Source organism: Penicillium bovifimosum (assembly GCF_028826915.1).
Source record: "Penicillium bovifimosum strain IBT 22155 chromosome Unknown utg000004l_segment0_segment0, whole genome shotgun sequence".
NCBI classification, from domain to species: domain Eukaryota; kingdom Fungi; phylum Ascomycota; class Eurotiomycetes; order Eurotiales; family Aspergillaceae; genus Penicillium; species Penicillium bovifimosum.
In genome coordinates, this window is record NW_026622713.1 from 2094698 (window position 1) to 2107679 (window position 12982).

The 12982-nt window shown below is 51.3% G+C and overlaps 6 protein-coding genes across 6 annotated transcripts; 5 read left to right on the forward strand and 1 right to left on the reverse strand.

Annotated features, from left to right (window-relative positions):
• Positions 1-440: 440 nt before the first annotated feature.
• Positions 441-3033, forward strand: N7515_005088 (uncharacterized protein; the record flags this gene model as incomplete). Its single annotated transcript, XM_056665832.1, has 2 exons — positions 441-1055; positions 1120-3033. The coding sequence occupies 2 exons, from the start codon at positions 441-443 to the stop codon at positions 3031-3033; spliced, it is 2529 nt and encodes an 842-aa protein (XP_056522782.1).
• A 623-nt stretch (positions 3034-3656) lies between these two features.
• N7515_005089 (uncharacterized protein) lies at positions 3657-4115 on the forward strand (the record flags this gene model as incomplete). The annotated part of the gene is made up of 2 exons (XM_056665833.1): positions 3657-3904; positions 3989-4115. 2 exons carry the CDS (start codon positions 3657-3659, stop codon positions 4113-4115), a joined length of 375 nt encoding a protein of 124 aa, XP_056522783.1.
• A 460-nt stretch (positions 4116-4575) lies between these two features.
• Positions 4576-5056, forward strand: N7515_005090 (uncharacterized protein; the record flags this gene model as incomplete). The annotated part of the gene is given in 2 exon segments (XM_056665834.1): positions 4576-5008; positions 5028-5056. The coding sequence occupies 2 exon segments, from the start codon at positions 4576-4578 to the stop codon at positions 5054-5056; spliced, it is 462 nt and encodes a 153-aa protein (XP_056522784.1).
• A 955-nt stretch (positions 5057-6011) lies between these two features.
• On the reverse strand, positions 6012-7669 carry N7515_005091 (uncharacterized protein; the record flags this gene model as incomplete). Its single annotated transcript, XM_056665835.1, has 2 exons — positions 6012-7426; positions 7477-7669. The coding sequence occupies 2 exons, from the start codon at positions 7667-7669 to the stop codon at positions 6012-6014; spliced, it is 1608 nt and encodes a 535-aa protein (XP_056522785.1).
• A 925-nt stretch (positions 7670-8594) lies between these two features.
• N7515_005092 (phosphotransferase enzyme family protein) lies at positions 8595-9545 on the forward strand (the record flags this gene model as incomplete). Its single annotated transcript, XM_056665836.1, has 2 exons — positions 8595-9052; positions 9143-9545. The coding sequence occupies 2 exons, from the start codon at positions 8595-8597 to the stop codon at positions 9543-9545; spliced, it is 861 nt and encodes a 286-aa protein (XP_056522786.1).
• Positions 9546-10965: 1420 nt separating this feature from the next.
• On the forward strand, positions 10966-12567 carry N7515_005093 (uncharacterized protein; the record flags this gene model as incomplete). The annotated part of the gene is made up of 1 exon (XM_056665837.1): positions 10966-12567. One exon carries the CDS (start codon positions 10966-10968, stop codon positions 12565-12567), a length of 1602 nt encoding a protein of 533 aa, XP_056522787.1.
• Positions 12568-12982: the final 415 nt, after the last annotated feature.

The window sequence follows — 12982 nt, forward strand, 5'->3', positions numbered from 1 at the left end:
CTGCTTGAGCGGTGATTGGCACAAACAATACCAATCAAAGGGAGAAACATGGATTAATCTTATTGTAAACGAGGTAAATAAACGCTAATACGCTAATTACCTCCAGCTGAGATCCTAGCATCTGCCAAATGCACTTAAACTACGACTATTGACAACTGTACAGTAGCTCGAAGCCTAAATTGTTTCACTCTGCCAATTTCCTTTGAAATTAGCTGGGAATATCTTCACAACTACAAATCCCAATAAGGCAATGATCACGACCAGGGCCCACGCTAAAGCCCGTAACGGCGTAATCTGCCTTAAGGGGAGTCCAGGGTAGACTAAACTAAGGCGACCCAACCCGTCGCGACTCTTCTTCCCTCTTCCACCCTCCTTCGACCCATCCTGCAAAAAGTCCACCCAGGCCCCCCAGGGCCTGAGCGCCAGAGAGAGAGACAACCATGCCCTCACTCACACTAACAGATCCAGACATGATCCTGCCATACGAAGGCGACCGCCAATCCCAAACTCCCTCCCCACCCCAATACCTATCGCATATCAACTCTCGCTCTGATCCCAATGCCCCCGTCACTGGGACATCCAACCGACATAAGAAAAATTTTTCTCGCCATGCCTGGACGCCACACGACGTGGCCGCTAGTCGCCGACTCTCGGACATCGGCGAGGAGCAATCCCCTGCTCGGTTGGAGGGATTTGGCGATTCCGACTCCCGGCAGGACCTGGCGAGCTCGCCGTTGCTACGTGACGAACAGAATAGGGACAGTGCTAGGTGGAGTAGCTCCAACTCCACGATCAGTGCTGGAAGCAGACGCGCCTCCGCTTCGAGGGAGGTGGATGAGCCACATAACGGACGCGACGAATCCCCAGTCCATCCCGAGGTCGTCAGAGCGCAAGCTTCAGCGGTCGTTGAAGCTGCAGGTGGTCCCTCGGTTCCCACTAGCAGCGCCGTGGCGTCTGCAGCTGCAGAGGGCAAGGGGCCCGGTGAGGAGTTTTCCTCGGCGATCCTCAGCAGCGAGGCGGAGCGGATTTTGGAAAATGCGAAGAAACGACTGAATGTAGGTGGAGATGTCTTGCGCGATTGTCAGCTTGGAGATAAATAACTAACGTGTTTCGTCCCAGCTTATGGAAGGCAATCTCACTCGAGCTCGATCAACGACCACGCGCGCTACGGCCTCACCCTCGCCCTCGTTCTCGAATTCCAGCTCTGTTCAATCAATGGGCAGGCATCAGCCTGTCGGCGGACTGTATCGGTCTATCTCACGCACGGATCCTAAGAGCTCCTCGCTTCGACGGCAATCGCTCATTGCGGCGCAAGATACGACAAATAATCGCCATTCAAGAGTACATTCGGAGACTAACGTTCCCTCCGAGTCCAACTACCCGAGTGATCCTAAACGCATGAACCGCTCCGTCAGTGCGATGGGTGCGAGCACTTCTTCCAGTCTCCATACCGACGATCGATCCTTCCATTACGAGCCTACGAGGGCGTATCTAACACACCGAGCGTCCATATCCTCTCCCAAGCCACCATTTCAGCCACCCATTCAGGTACATGACGAGGAGCAAGAGGCTCAGGCGGCACAATCCCCTGTTTCCACCGAAGACAGTTCGTCGGACTCGCCACATGGCTTGGGCGCTTCTTCGGAAGAAGGCTCTAAATCTAGCCCAGAGGGGTTCAGCCCAGTCTACAGCTCGTATGGTCCGCCCAGCCGTGCGCAGTCACAGCTGCAGGTGCGTGATCTACAATATCAGATGAAAGGTCTCCATATCAAGATATCTTCTCTCAAGGTGAAGACCCAGGAGGATAATCTTCGCCGACGCAGCTTGCAAAGCCTGCGGACGCCCAGCCCCTTGACAGCCGCCGACCACTGGTATGCGAATGCGCTGGAGCTCAGAGATGGCCGCAGCAGCCGTGGCTCCAACGCCCGGCGTGATACCAGTTCTGAAAACACTCGCGATATGTCGGAGGAAGGACGACGAGAAAGAGACGAATATGCAGCCGGCAACATATCCAAGCACGTCGACGATTGGCAGCGCAATGAACCCGATGGCTATGACGACACCCAATCGGTCTCCGAGAGCATGTACGAAGATGCCGAAGAAGGTGATTACGATGAGGACATCGACCGCGAGGCCCTGGACGAGATTCTCCGAGAACCGCTCGACGACGATCTCGACAACGATATGGATGCCTTTCCGAAAATGCCCCGGCACACGGACGCGACGCCCCACGAGATGCGCGAAGATGCATTCGACTACGAGCACTTTATCCTGCACAGCGCATTAGGAAATTACACTCAGCAACTTCGGCGCGTGAGCAACGGCTCCGCCAGATCAGTCGAGACCACCCGGCCCACATACACCGCGCGACACTCGCGTAATAACAGCAACATGTCCGTCTCGACCGTTGCAACCTTCGCAACTGCTACCGAAGGCGAGCGACCCGATGACGAGGACGATGTCGACAGCGTTATGTACTGGGACCGACGGTTCAATCATGGTTCGTCCCCGTCATCCACTCCCCTTGGACCCCTTGGAGATCACGACACTAATTCCTGGACAGAGTTGCGTCATGGACATGCTCACGGCCATTCAAACTCACACTCACATTCCCTTACCATTGCCCACAGCCACCAACCAAGCCCAATTCAGGAAGTCGAGATCGAGGAGACTGATCGTAGTGAAACACCCCGGGGGCCTCAGTATGATGAAGGCGAGACTACGGTGCACGCCAGCCATTCTCCTCAAAAGCAAACTGGTCGCTCATCCTCTACAGCCGGGTCTGCAACGCCAAACTCCCTCGTTTCGTCCCTTGTCTCGACGGTGCGCGCCGCTTCCAGTACCCCTAGTCTCGGAGGCATCAACCAGGATGATACGCAGATGCTGGAGGCGCTCTTTGGAAGTCTGGGTAATGTGTGCATGGATCTCCAGGCTATCACTACCTCGCCAGATCCGGATTTGAAGGCTGCGCGTGTGCTGCGGCGGAGGCTGGATGCGGCGCGCAGAGTTCTGGATGGAGAGCTTGATGCTTGATTTTTGAGTGAGATTGACGTTCTTTTTATTCTTTTTCTTTTATTCATCGTCATGATACCCAATTTTATCTTTCTTTGGCTTCAAGTGATTCAGGATATTCATTGGTCTAATCACGCGTTAAGCATGTGAACTGTTTGCGACAAGAGTCAAACTGTTACTGCAGATACTCCGTAGTCACAAGGAACATCATTCCCCACAGTATTTCTCTCTCACTTCCAATGACGAATTGTCTGTCAAGGCCTACAGAACTTTCTTGCTCTTCACCGTTAACAACTTTCCAATTGAACCCCTTTTTGCCCCGCGATTCCCCGGGATATTAATTATCCCCGATAAGCAGAGCCTGTCGCGTTCCCACGCCACCATCAACAGTAAGAACGTGCCTTTGAATCATATATAAAGCTGAAGACGAAACTAACGAAGTGTAGACAATCTGTGCAATCTCTGAACATCCATTTCAAATTGGACGTAAAAAAGAGGCAGGAAAAAAACATCACAACACCAGGGGAAGGAAAAAACCATCCAAACTGAACCAACCACAAAGATCCCGAAAACCAAATCCCAACACGGATCTGGATCTTCGCAAGACCCTCCTCCGCTCCCTGCACACTCAGAAATCCCTCGCAATGAGCATGAGCGCAAGTGCAACCAGACCACCTCCAACGGCGCAGTCACAACAGACTTCCCGCCGCCTGCTCATCTTCCAGGAGGCGCGCAATCCCCACAATGTGGCAGAAACAGTCTACCTCCCTGTGAACAAGCTGGGTCTGCCTATCTGTGGGGATGGACCTGAATTGCCGTCTATCTTGGAGTTGCCGTTGCGTGTTTTGAGGGTTTTTACGGAGTTGTTTAATCAGCCGAAATATAAGGGGTGGTATGTTCTTCTTTTCTTCGTCTTCTTCTTGTCCTTTGTTATTGGAGTTGTTTGTATGTGTATGTATATACTAATTCATTCCAGGTCCGTCCTCTCTGCTGGTCCTTACCACGATACCTCAGAAGAAGGGAAGTTCTATGCCGTCGTTCTGGAGCAGGTCGTTCATGTGCCGGCTTATGTACCTCATGACAGTCATATTGGGTCTCCTTGATTTGTTTTGTTTTGATAAGATCTTAGTTCTGAGGTTCTTGTACATTTCATCATTTTATCATTTCACTACTAGCATATTCAATGCGTGGGATCATGTAGTATGTGAATTCCTATCTCTAAGGTCCATGGAGTATGGAGATTGACGATATTTCGTCTATAGGTACAAGCAGATGGGAGGAATAGATAGAAACTTCTATGCTTGTGCCTTTGATTGCCCTAAACCTGATCAGATGTAGAGTGATACTGAATATCTCGAAGTAGCGATCATCCCGATACCATATTGGGAATCGGAACCTGGTGAACCACATATCGATCCCATAGATGAACTTGTATTCTTCCACATCCCATCTCCGCCTTCCGTGAAATACACTCAACTTCGTCTATCAGGTATCTTCCAAACTTCCACTAAAGCTAAAATCGATCCTTCCTCATCACAACTCCCCAACCGAAACAACTCGGATATGGCAGGACCAAAGGCCTGGTTATCTTCCAGACCTTTATGGGCGTTTATTACCTTTATCCTCGCTTTAATCTGTCTGCTATTCGTCGTGAAGGGCATCAGCACCGACGAGCAAACGAAAGACACTCGGTATGACCTCTACCGATGGAAATCGAGACCAACGATCAAACATGACATTTTCGATCCTGCAATCTCACCGACCGTGGAACCCAACGAATCTTCCCACCTCGCACGCCGGGACAGCAAAATCTCAGTGGGTATTCCCAGCAGTCCTGCCGAAGACAAGCCCGTGCAAGCAGATAGCCAGACGCTGGAAGGTCATCACGATGCAAAAGAGAACCAGAAGGACACACCTAGCGGACAAGTTCCAGACAACGACGAAGCTGCGATTGCCCAGAACATACCCGAAAGCGAAAGCAAGAGTCTGAGCGAAAGTGATATCGAGATCAACAGCATCTCCCTTCCCACACAAAGCTGCTTAGTGAATGGCGATTGTGACTCAGGGTACCGGTGTTACGAGGGGTGGTGCTCTCTTGGCTGCGACAAACATCAAGATTGTCCAAAGGGATACCAATGCGACTATGGGCGATGGGGATACAGGTGTTTCACGAAAAAAGGGCCATATCACGAGTGTCGGGAGCATTTGGCGTTTTGTACTTGGGATGTGCAGTGTTGTTCGGGGGTGTGTGGACGTCGGGCGAAGGGGAAGGAGTTGTTGTGTTGGCCTAAGGGGTATCCAGTGTACAATCGATCGTATGATCATTAGCAGGTTCAATTTCTGATTCAACAATGAAGAGTAGTATTTGTTATGGAAAATTAAATTTTATTCCTATTTATTGAACAAAAGTAGGAATAAATTAAATCTGTCATGGATAACCTAGTGGAAGGTTGGCCGCCATGCCAATTACCCTGCTTCGGCGCAAGTCAGCAGCGTACTGGTGCCTGGTACGAATCCTGGGGTTGGCATTTTCACTCGTGCGAGTAATCCACGACGCTGGAGGCCACTAAGCAATGGAAATGAACCTTGAGGGAAGCAATTCTGCAGAGACATTTCCACCCTGGGATGGCGTCGCCAGATTACACCGTCCTGTTACAGGGAACTTGGCAATTTGGCCTGACAACCACTCTTTTTTTTTAGCTTCACTTTTATTTTACACAGTACATACATACATGTCCCATATCACAACCACATCCGATTCTCGCTGGAAATTTCATGTTGTATTTTAAAATCTCCATTTTATACACCATTGCTCCATGGTAAATGCTAAATATACACAGATCAAAGAAACGCCATATAGTACACAGTACAACTTGCGACCACCCTCACCACACAAATGCTGGGAGGATATTTGAGGGCCATCCGAAAGCCAGATATGCAACGCCCATAAAAATGTCCAAATATACAATGAAAGAACAGGCTCCACCTGAGCAGTGGCCTCAATCTTCATATCGCCCGAGGTCGATGTCGGCCTCGACAGGCTTCACAAACTTCGTGCGGAACAAGACTTTGTGGCCAATATACAGCACGGCGAACAACATGAGACTGAGGTAGTTGATGAAGAAATCAGTCACGCTGAATGACGGAATGAAAGCAGTGAAGCCCTGAGTAATGATGATCAGGATGTTGAAAAACAAGCCGTAGTACGAAAAGAAAGGCTGCCAGGTAGCCTTGTACGGTAGAGAGTCGCGGGAAATACCCTGCGCTTTCAAGGCCCTCATAAACGACAGATGGCACATGTTGAGAGAAGCCCAGGTAATGAAGCCAGCCAAGCCAGCGATCTGAATCAGCCAGTTGAAAACCGTGGCTCCGGAGTTCGACACATTGAGGAAGCCCAGCAGACCGAACAGCGCTGTGAAACCGACACTTGCATACGGCACGCCGTGTTTCGTGGTCCGCAAAAAGAAGCGAGGCGCGAAGCCCTCGTGGGCTAACCCGACCAGGATGCGGCTGCCACTGTACACGTTGGAGTTTGCAGCTGAGATCACCACGGTGAGGAGAACCGCGTTGATGATACTGGGTAGGGCGTGAATACCGGCGATGTTCGCAGCGATGACAAATGGCGAGGCGTTCGCATTCGTGGCATCGGAGTCCAGGCGCGGGTCGTCAGATGGCACGACGATTCCAACGAAGAAGATCGTGAACACGAAGAAGAAGACAATCCGGAAGAACGTCTTCCGAATCGCAGATGGCACAGTCTTGCTAGGATTCTCCGCTTCACCTGCGGCAATACCGACAAGCTCAGTACCCTGGTAAGAAAAGCCGGCTGTAATCAGAACCGCCCAAAATCCGATGAATTTGGCCAGGGCATCTTTCTTGGGATCCTCGATCAGAAAAGGGTGGAAGGGACCGGGATGAACCCAGTATCTGAACCCAAGATATCCCTCCTTGCCAACACCTGCGTTCACACAAATGGCGAAGATCATAAACCCGCACACGGTGATGATTTTGACGCTCGATAGCCAGAACTCGACTTCGCCATAGCAGCTGACGGGAAACATGTTCAAAACGATAATGACGACCCAGAAAATAGCGATGAAGATCGCTATCGGGATCGTCTCATCCCAGTACTGAATGATCAGCCCCGTGGCTGTCAACTCGAGCGCGAATGTCGACGCCCATGAAAACCAGTAGATCCAGCCCATCGCGAAGCCGAGACTGGGATCTACTAGCCGAGTCGCATATGTAGCAAATGCTCCTGGAATCGGCAGGTAGGTGGCTACCTCACCCAAGGCTGTCATGATCGAGTACACAATCGATCCGACGAATGCAAATGCGATTAAGGCGCCCACAGGGCCTGCGGTGTGGATTGCTGATCCACTGCCGATGAAAAGGCCTGTTCCTATGGCACCACCTGCATGAAATGAGAATTATTGTATCGGGATTGGGGTATAGCATTCTTACCCATTGCAATCATATGTAAATGTCGACTTCTGAGCCTTCGTTGCAAGTTCGGCAATTGGCGTGTCTCGCCATTGCTGTGTTTCTCTTCATCAATGTTGCGACCTTCTACTGACTTCGAATCCAAATTTTTGATATCACTATTTTCCCTCCCAGCACCATGATGAACACTGGTGACCTGATCCTCGATGGTCATTGTTGTCCACTGAGGCGGTTGAGGGAGCAATAAAGAGGATGGACATCAAAGTGATCTCAAAGTTAAAGTGCGAATTTTTCTACTGTGGTACACGTTTTATCCGGCCGTTTCCACACTTTGTCATTACTGGAAACAGACTAGCTTGTCTCCACTTCTGGATTGAAAAATAGATTAGGGTATTTTATATCGAATTCTTGGCGTATACGGCCCGCGAATAAGCGCATTGACAGTGCTTTAATTACATGCCGGGAGGCTTTTTCACCTAAATCGTACGCCACGCATTCAACGTTAAATACAGCACTATTCCTAATCTGGAAGTGATGGCCTATCTCCGACATTGGCAAAGGGAGTTCCTTGCACTCAAACTCATCTTGTTGGGAGATTCTGATCTTATGTATGAGTCAATTCCGCCATTCGTTTGAAATCCCTGCATTTTTCGGTCAGACTTCTATGAACCCGAGCTCCATTTATACAAAGTGCAATACAAACTACAGCGTAGTAGCCATCGGAGTATAGTTATCCGAAGAGTTTAACTTTAAAGCTTATTTGGTGGTTAAATATACTCCGTAGGTCGACTGAGGTCAGCCATGCAATCAAAACCAGGCAATTGAATCCCTCATCTGGGCAAATTATTTGCAGGGACGAGTCGCTGATTGAGCAGTGAGACGAGTCAGTCCTGCAAAAGGGTGGCTTCCTAACTGCGCTTCCGGACCACCATCCTTCTACGTTGATATAAGTAAAGCGATTATACGATTGCAGCCATACATCGCTTGACCCGAGATCTTATGCTCAACGGGTCGGAGGAAGTCGTTTTGCTAACGCTGAGCAATGATATGTCACATGACGGTTGGGCGTCGAAGTCACAGCCGAGACGCATCTTATTCCTCAGGCTTCAGCAACCCTTAGGGAAGTCCCTCAAGCCATAATGCCAGAATTTCCTGCGATTATAGAAAGCATCCCCGAGTCGATGCGAGAAATGGACTTTTTAGACTCGTCCTACTTCAAAGAGCCTGGCAAAAGCCTCCCGACACCAGCGCAAGTGAGAGCCTTGTCAAAAGACATCCATATGAACTCTCAGCCACAGCCTATTACCTTCGAAGACTCTGGAGTCTTTGTCAAGTTTGGCCGTTATGTCACAATCGCAGAAGCGCAGTGTCTCCGGATGCTCAAACGGACTTTTGGTGATGAGATTCCCGTACCCGAAATCTTTGGGTGGAGAGTCGACGAGGAGAACTTCGTGTTCCTCTATATGAGGCTTATTCGAGGACAGACGCTCCTGGATGGCTGGAATGAGCTCGATAGCCCGGCAAAAAGCTCGATCTGCGATCAGTTATGCCACATGGTGAACCGTCTACGCCGACTTGAACAAGATCCTTCCGATCAGTATATTGGTACGCCCTAGTCAAAACGGAAATTATGTAACTGCGCATCTAATCGAATTCTTCCATGATCACTGAATCATCAGCGACTCAGGGATTATGTTTTCCAATATTACCCGGACGCCGGTCCCTTCCCATCAGTCAAGGATTTCCATGACTGGTCTTCGTTCTTACCACTATTACGGCTCCCCACCTTGAAGAACTATAACGACCCCTACAGGTCTTTGTTGCCGGACAGTGAAGACATTAAATTTACTCATGCCGACCTCCACCAAGGGAACATCATCATCTCTTCTGACAAGCCAGCTCGAATACTCGCCATTGTGGATTGGGCACAAGCAGGATGGTATCCAGACTATCGGGAGTATTGCAAAGCACTCTACACCTCTTCTTACAAAGATGAGTGGCGACGAGACTGGATCGATACCTTTCTAAGCCCACGCTTGCAAGAATTCCTGGTATTCGCAGAGTACACCATGGCAATGGGCGCGGTGTAAACTACTTCCACTCTAGAATGGATTTTCGATTTTGACTGACAGGAGAAACAAGAAGATACTTATGCAGAAATTACAGTACAAAGCGACTGCCATGAAAGTAGGTAGATTAAAGTATGTATGTTATGGATGGGCCCGGCGCCAAAGACCCACATGGGCGGCAGCCTGTAAGGAATCAGTATCGACCACACGATCTAATTGATTGTGAGAAATGCCATCGGCACCGCCCAATTTGATAATGATCACCCACTCTATTGAGAACTCCGAGGGGCTGGTCGCCTGGGTGCCGTTGGAGCCGTGAGCAGAGAGGAAGTGGGCAGGTGCAGCTGCGCCTCGCCTCGCCTCACGACCTCAACCTAAGAGCGCACTCAGGGCCCTTCTGTCTCAGTGGACCTGCTTGCCGTGGTCGCGATTTGGACACCATGCATACTGGGCTGGGGATCGCTTCGATCATCCATTGTGCCCCATCAATTGACGCATTTTCGTTCTGTCAGTATTGCATCTTCTTCCGCTAGCAGTCCCAATAGTGATGCTGCTTGGCGCAGAAGACGTGGTTCGCTCTGTTGGAGCAGATCTTCCCATGTGTCCATACCTCTGGCAGTTGTGGCATTGTCTGATACGAGCAGCACGGTCATACAGATCATCGCCAAGTTGGGTGATCGAGGTCGCTCACATCTCGTGGTTGGTTCTTCCAGTAGGCAAATAATCTGGCTCCCTGATCGTCGAGTTCACCTCGCCGCAACACGCAAACAAAGCCATTGACACTGGAACTCTGTCAGAGGTTCTCACCACGGTCCTATATGACTGTGCGGCTCGAATACGTCAATGCCACAATTGCCAGAAATATGGACATATAGGAAGCATCTGCTCCAACAGAGTGAACTGCGCCTTCTGCGCCGAGCAACGTCATTCTCGGGACTGCCAGCGGAAGAAGACGCCACATTAACACCAAGGATCTAATCAATCGGGCGGAGCGACAGAGGGTGCCAAATGCAATTGGCGCACACAGTGGATGGACGGGCATTTGGCACCCTCTGTCGTGCAGCGGCATTAAATCTTTGGTGTTAATCTGCGGACCTGTTGCTGTGTCGATTCCCAGAGATCGCACGTTGACATCGTGCACCACAACTCCCCAGCTCGGCATACGCACCTCTGAACCGACTGAACGCTTCCACAGATACTTCACCCAGACCTGGCGCCGTGGCGGTGGCGTTTCGACAGGAGTGTGCGTACTGCGTACGGAAGAGTTTTACGCCGTCAGAATCACCCCCACCAACCCCACAAACTTGACTGATCACGTGATAATCACCCACAACATGCGTTGCCGTGCCAACAGGACGCAGGGCTGACATGCCGACATGTGACCACGTCGGTTCGTGAATTACAAGACGTCCTGTCACACTGACGTTTACCACTCACATTGATGTCTATCCGCTACAGTTATCTACCAGGCGTCCTGCCGGAACGTACCCGATCTGCGACTTCCGCAACTGCCGCGGCCCGAGCAGCATTGATGACCCGAGCAGGCACAGAGGATGCTGAGGAGGAAGAGGATGCTGAGGAGGAAGAGGAAGAAGAGGAGGACGAGATGGTGGTCGTTCCATCGCCGGTAGCGGCGGGCCAGGCGAGTGCTCGCGAGGCTGTATCAACAGCAACATTGGATGTGAGCCCCTCTGAGTTGGCCCTTGCGCGCCGCGTATATCTGCGCACGGATGCGCAAATGGCCAAGTGGAAAGCCACTCAGAAAAAGGACCCGACGCGGCCGGGATGGGGAACTGATGGCTGTATCTGGCATGAAGACTGGACGGCGGTCCGGGTCGATATCGATGTGTGGAGTCGTCTGCAACCGGCCCGTACGACTGTGGACTGGAGGAATCCGAAGTCATTGAAGCCTCTGACCGCTGACAAAACGTCCAAACGTATTCGGCGCGTTGTGATGGCGCATCTCGCAGGAATCACGGCGCCCCCAGGGTTATCGTGTGACTCTTGTATGAGAAGGAAGACTGGGCTCCTATCGTGTCGGGTCGTGTTCGTTGCAGACCTCTCAGCGGGAGAGAAGTTTTCGTTCGGCTGGGGTTGCACAGGATGTGAGCTTACGGGAACTTTATATAGGTGCTCCTTTCGGGCGCAGGAGTTTGCGTCCACCCCACAGTGGTTGTTCAACCTTGTCATGGAACTGGATCCTGCCGATGTGCGATTGTCTTCACCTGGCCTGGCTCGGCATCGGGCTGCTTGGGAGGCCAGCAAGGGCCGGCCCCTGCCGGATATCGTCAGGACCAATATTGGGTCCGCGGTCCTGACTGGCGGTGCACGACCATGTGCAGGAAAACGACGCCGAGAAGATCGGTCGGAGGAGACTGCGGAGACCGCAAAGGCTGTTCGCAAGAACCCTTCTCGTGCGTCTGCGGCCCGAGCGGCTCCGAGGGAATCGCCCCTGCTTAGTAGTCATTCCGTGGCTCCTGTCAGTCCTGCTGGTTCATCCCGCCGTGGTGCTTCTGGCAACTATCCGCGAATTATAGTTCCGCCGCTGTCATCCGTGACCGGTGGGCCTCGTGCACCGAAGAGTGGAACTTTTCAGCGAGAAGTGACATATCTGCCATCTCCGGCAGAAGAAACGAAGGCAGAGCAGAGAGCGAGAGGAGTGCCTTCCGGGAAGCGAAGTAGCACTTCGGATATGCGCGTGCCCGCGTATGTCAGTGCAAATCCGTCCTTTGGGCCCACGTATGACGCGAATTGGTATACTTCTCCGTGTGATGTGCGCTCGATTGTCCGCGCACAGGACCTGCAGGGTACCAAGGATGTGTACTACCGTTTGCAAGAGATCGCAGCGCGAGTGGAGCATGATCGCCAGATCTTGAAAGTCGCTCTTCAGAAACAGGATTTGACTTTCGCTTCCGATGACGAGGATGAAGACAAGGAAGATTTGCCCGATCTGTTTGCCTTCACTAGAGGGGGCGTCGGTGTTGGGGATCTGGTGGACGACAGCCAACCGCACTGGCTCCGTCGGATGGCTTTGCAGGAATGAACGTGCATGTTCGTAAGTATTTTGTCTTAATATCTTCTTCCTCTCGCTCCCAGCGGATAACCAATGGTGTCAGTTCTTAGGCGTCGTTATAATTCTTCGAAGAGGATGGCATGATGACTGCAGATGGGTCTCATTTGCGTTACAATTCCACTCGTCGACATCTGACGTGCCCTGCAGATGTTGTAGTGTCGACGAGGAAAGATGGGCTCTTTTACGAAATCGGCTGTTCACGAACGCGAGCTGCAAACACCGCTTTGGCCAGGTATTTGTCCTAAACGCGCGTCGGGTTGCTCATCCATTTCTTCGTGAGGATATGGCCAATCAACCCATTGGAGTTGTTCACCTTTCCATTGGTGCGGCGGTGGTCTGGAATGGCCGTGCAATGCCGAGCTTTGAGCAGGCCAACGAAATGCCG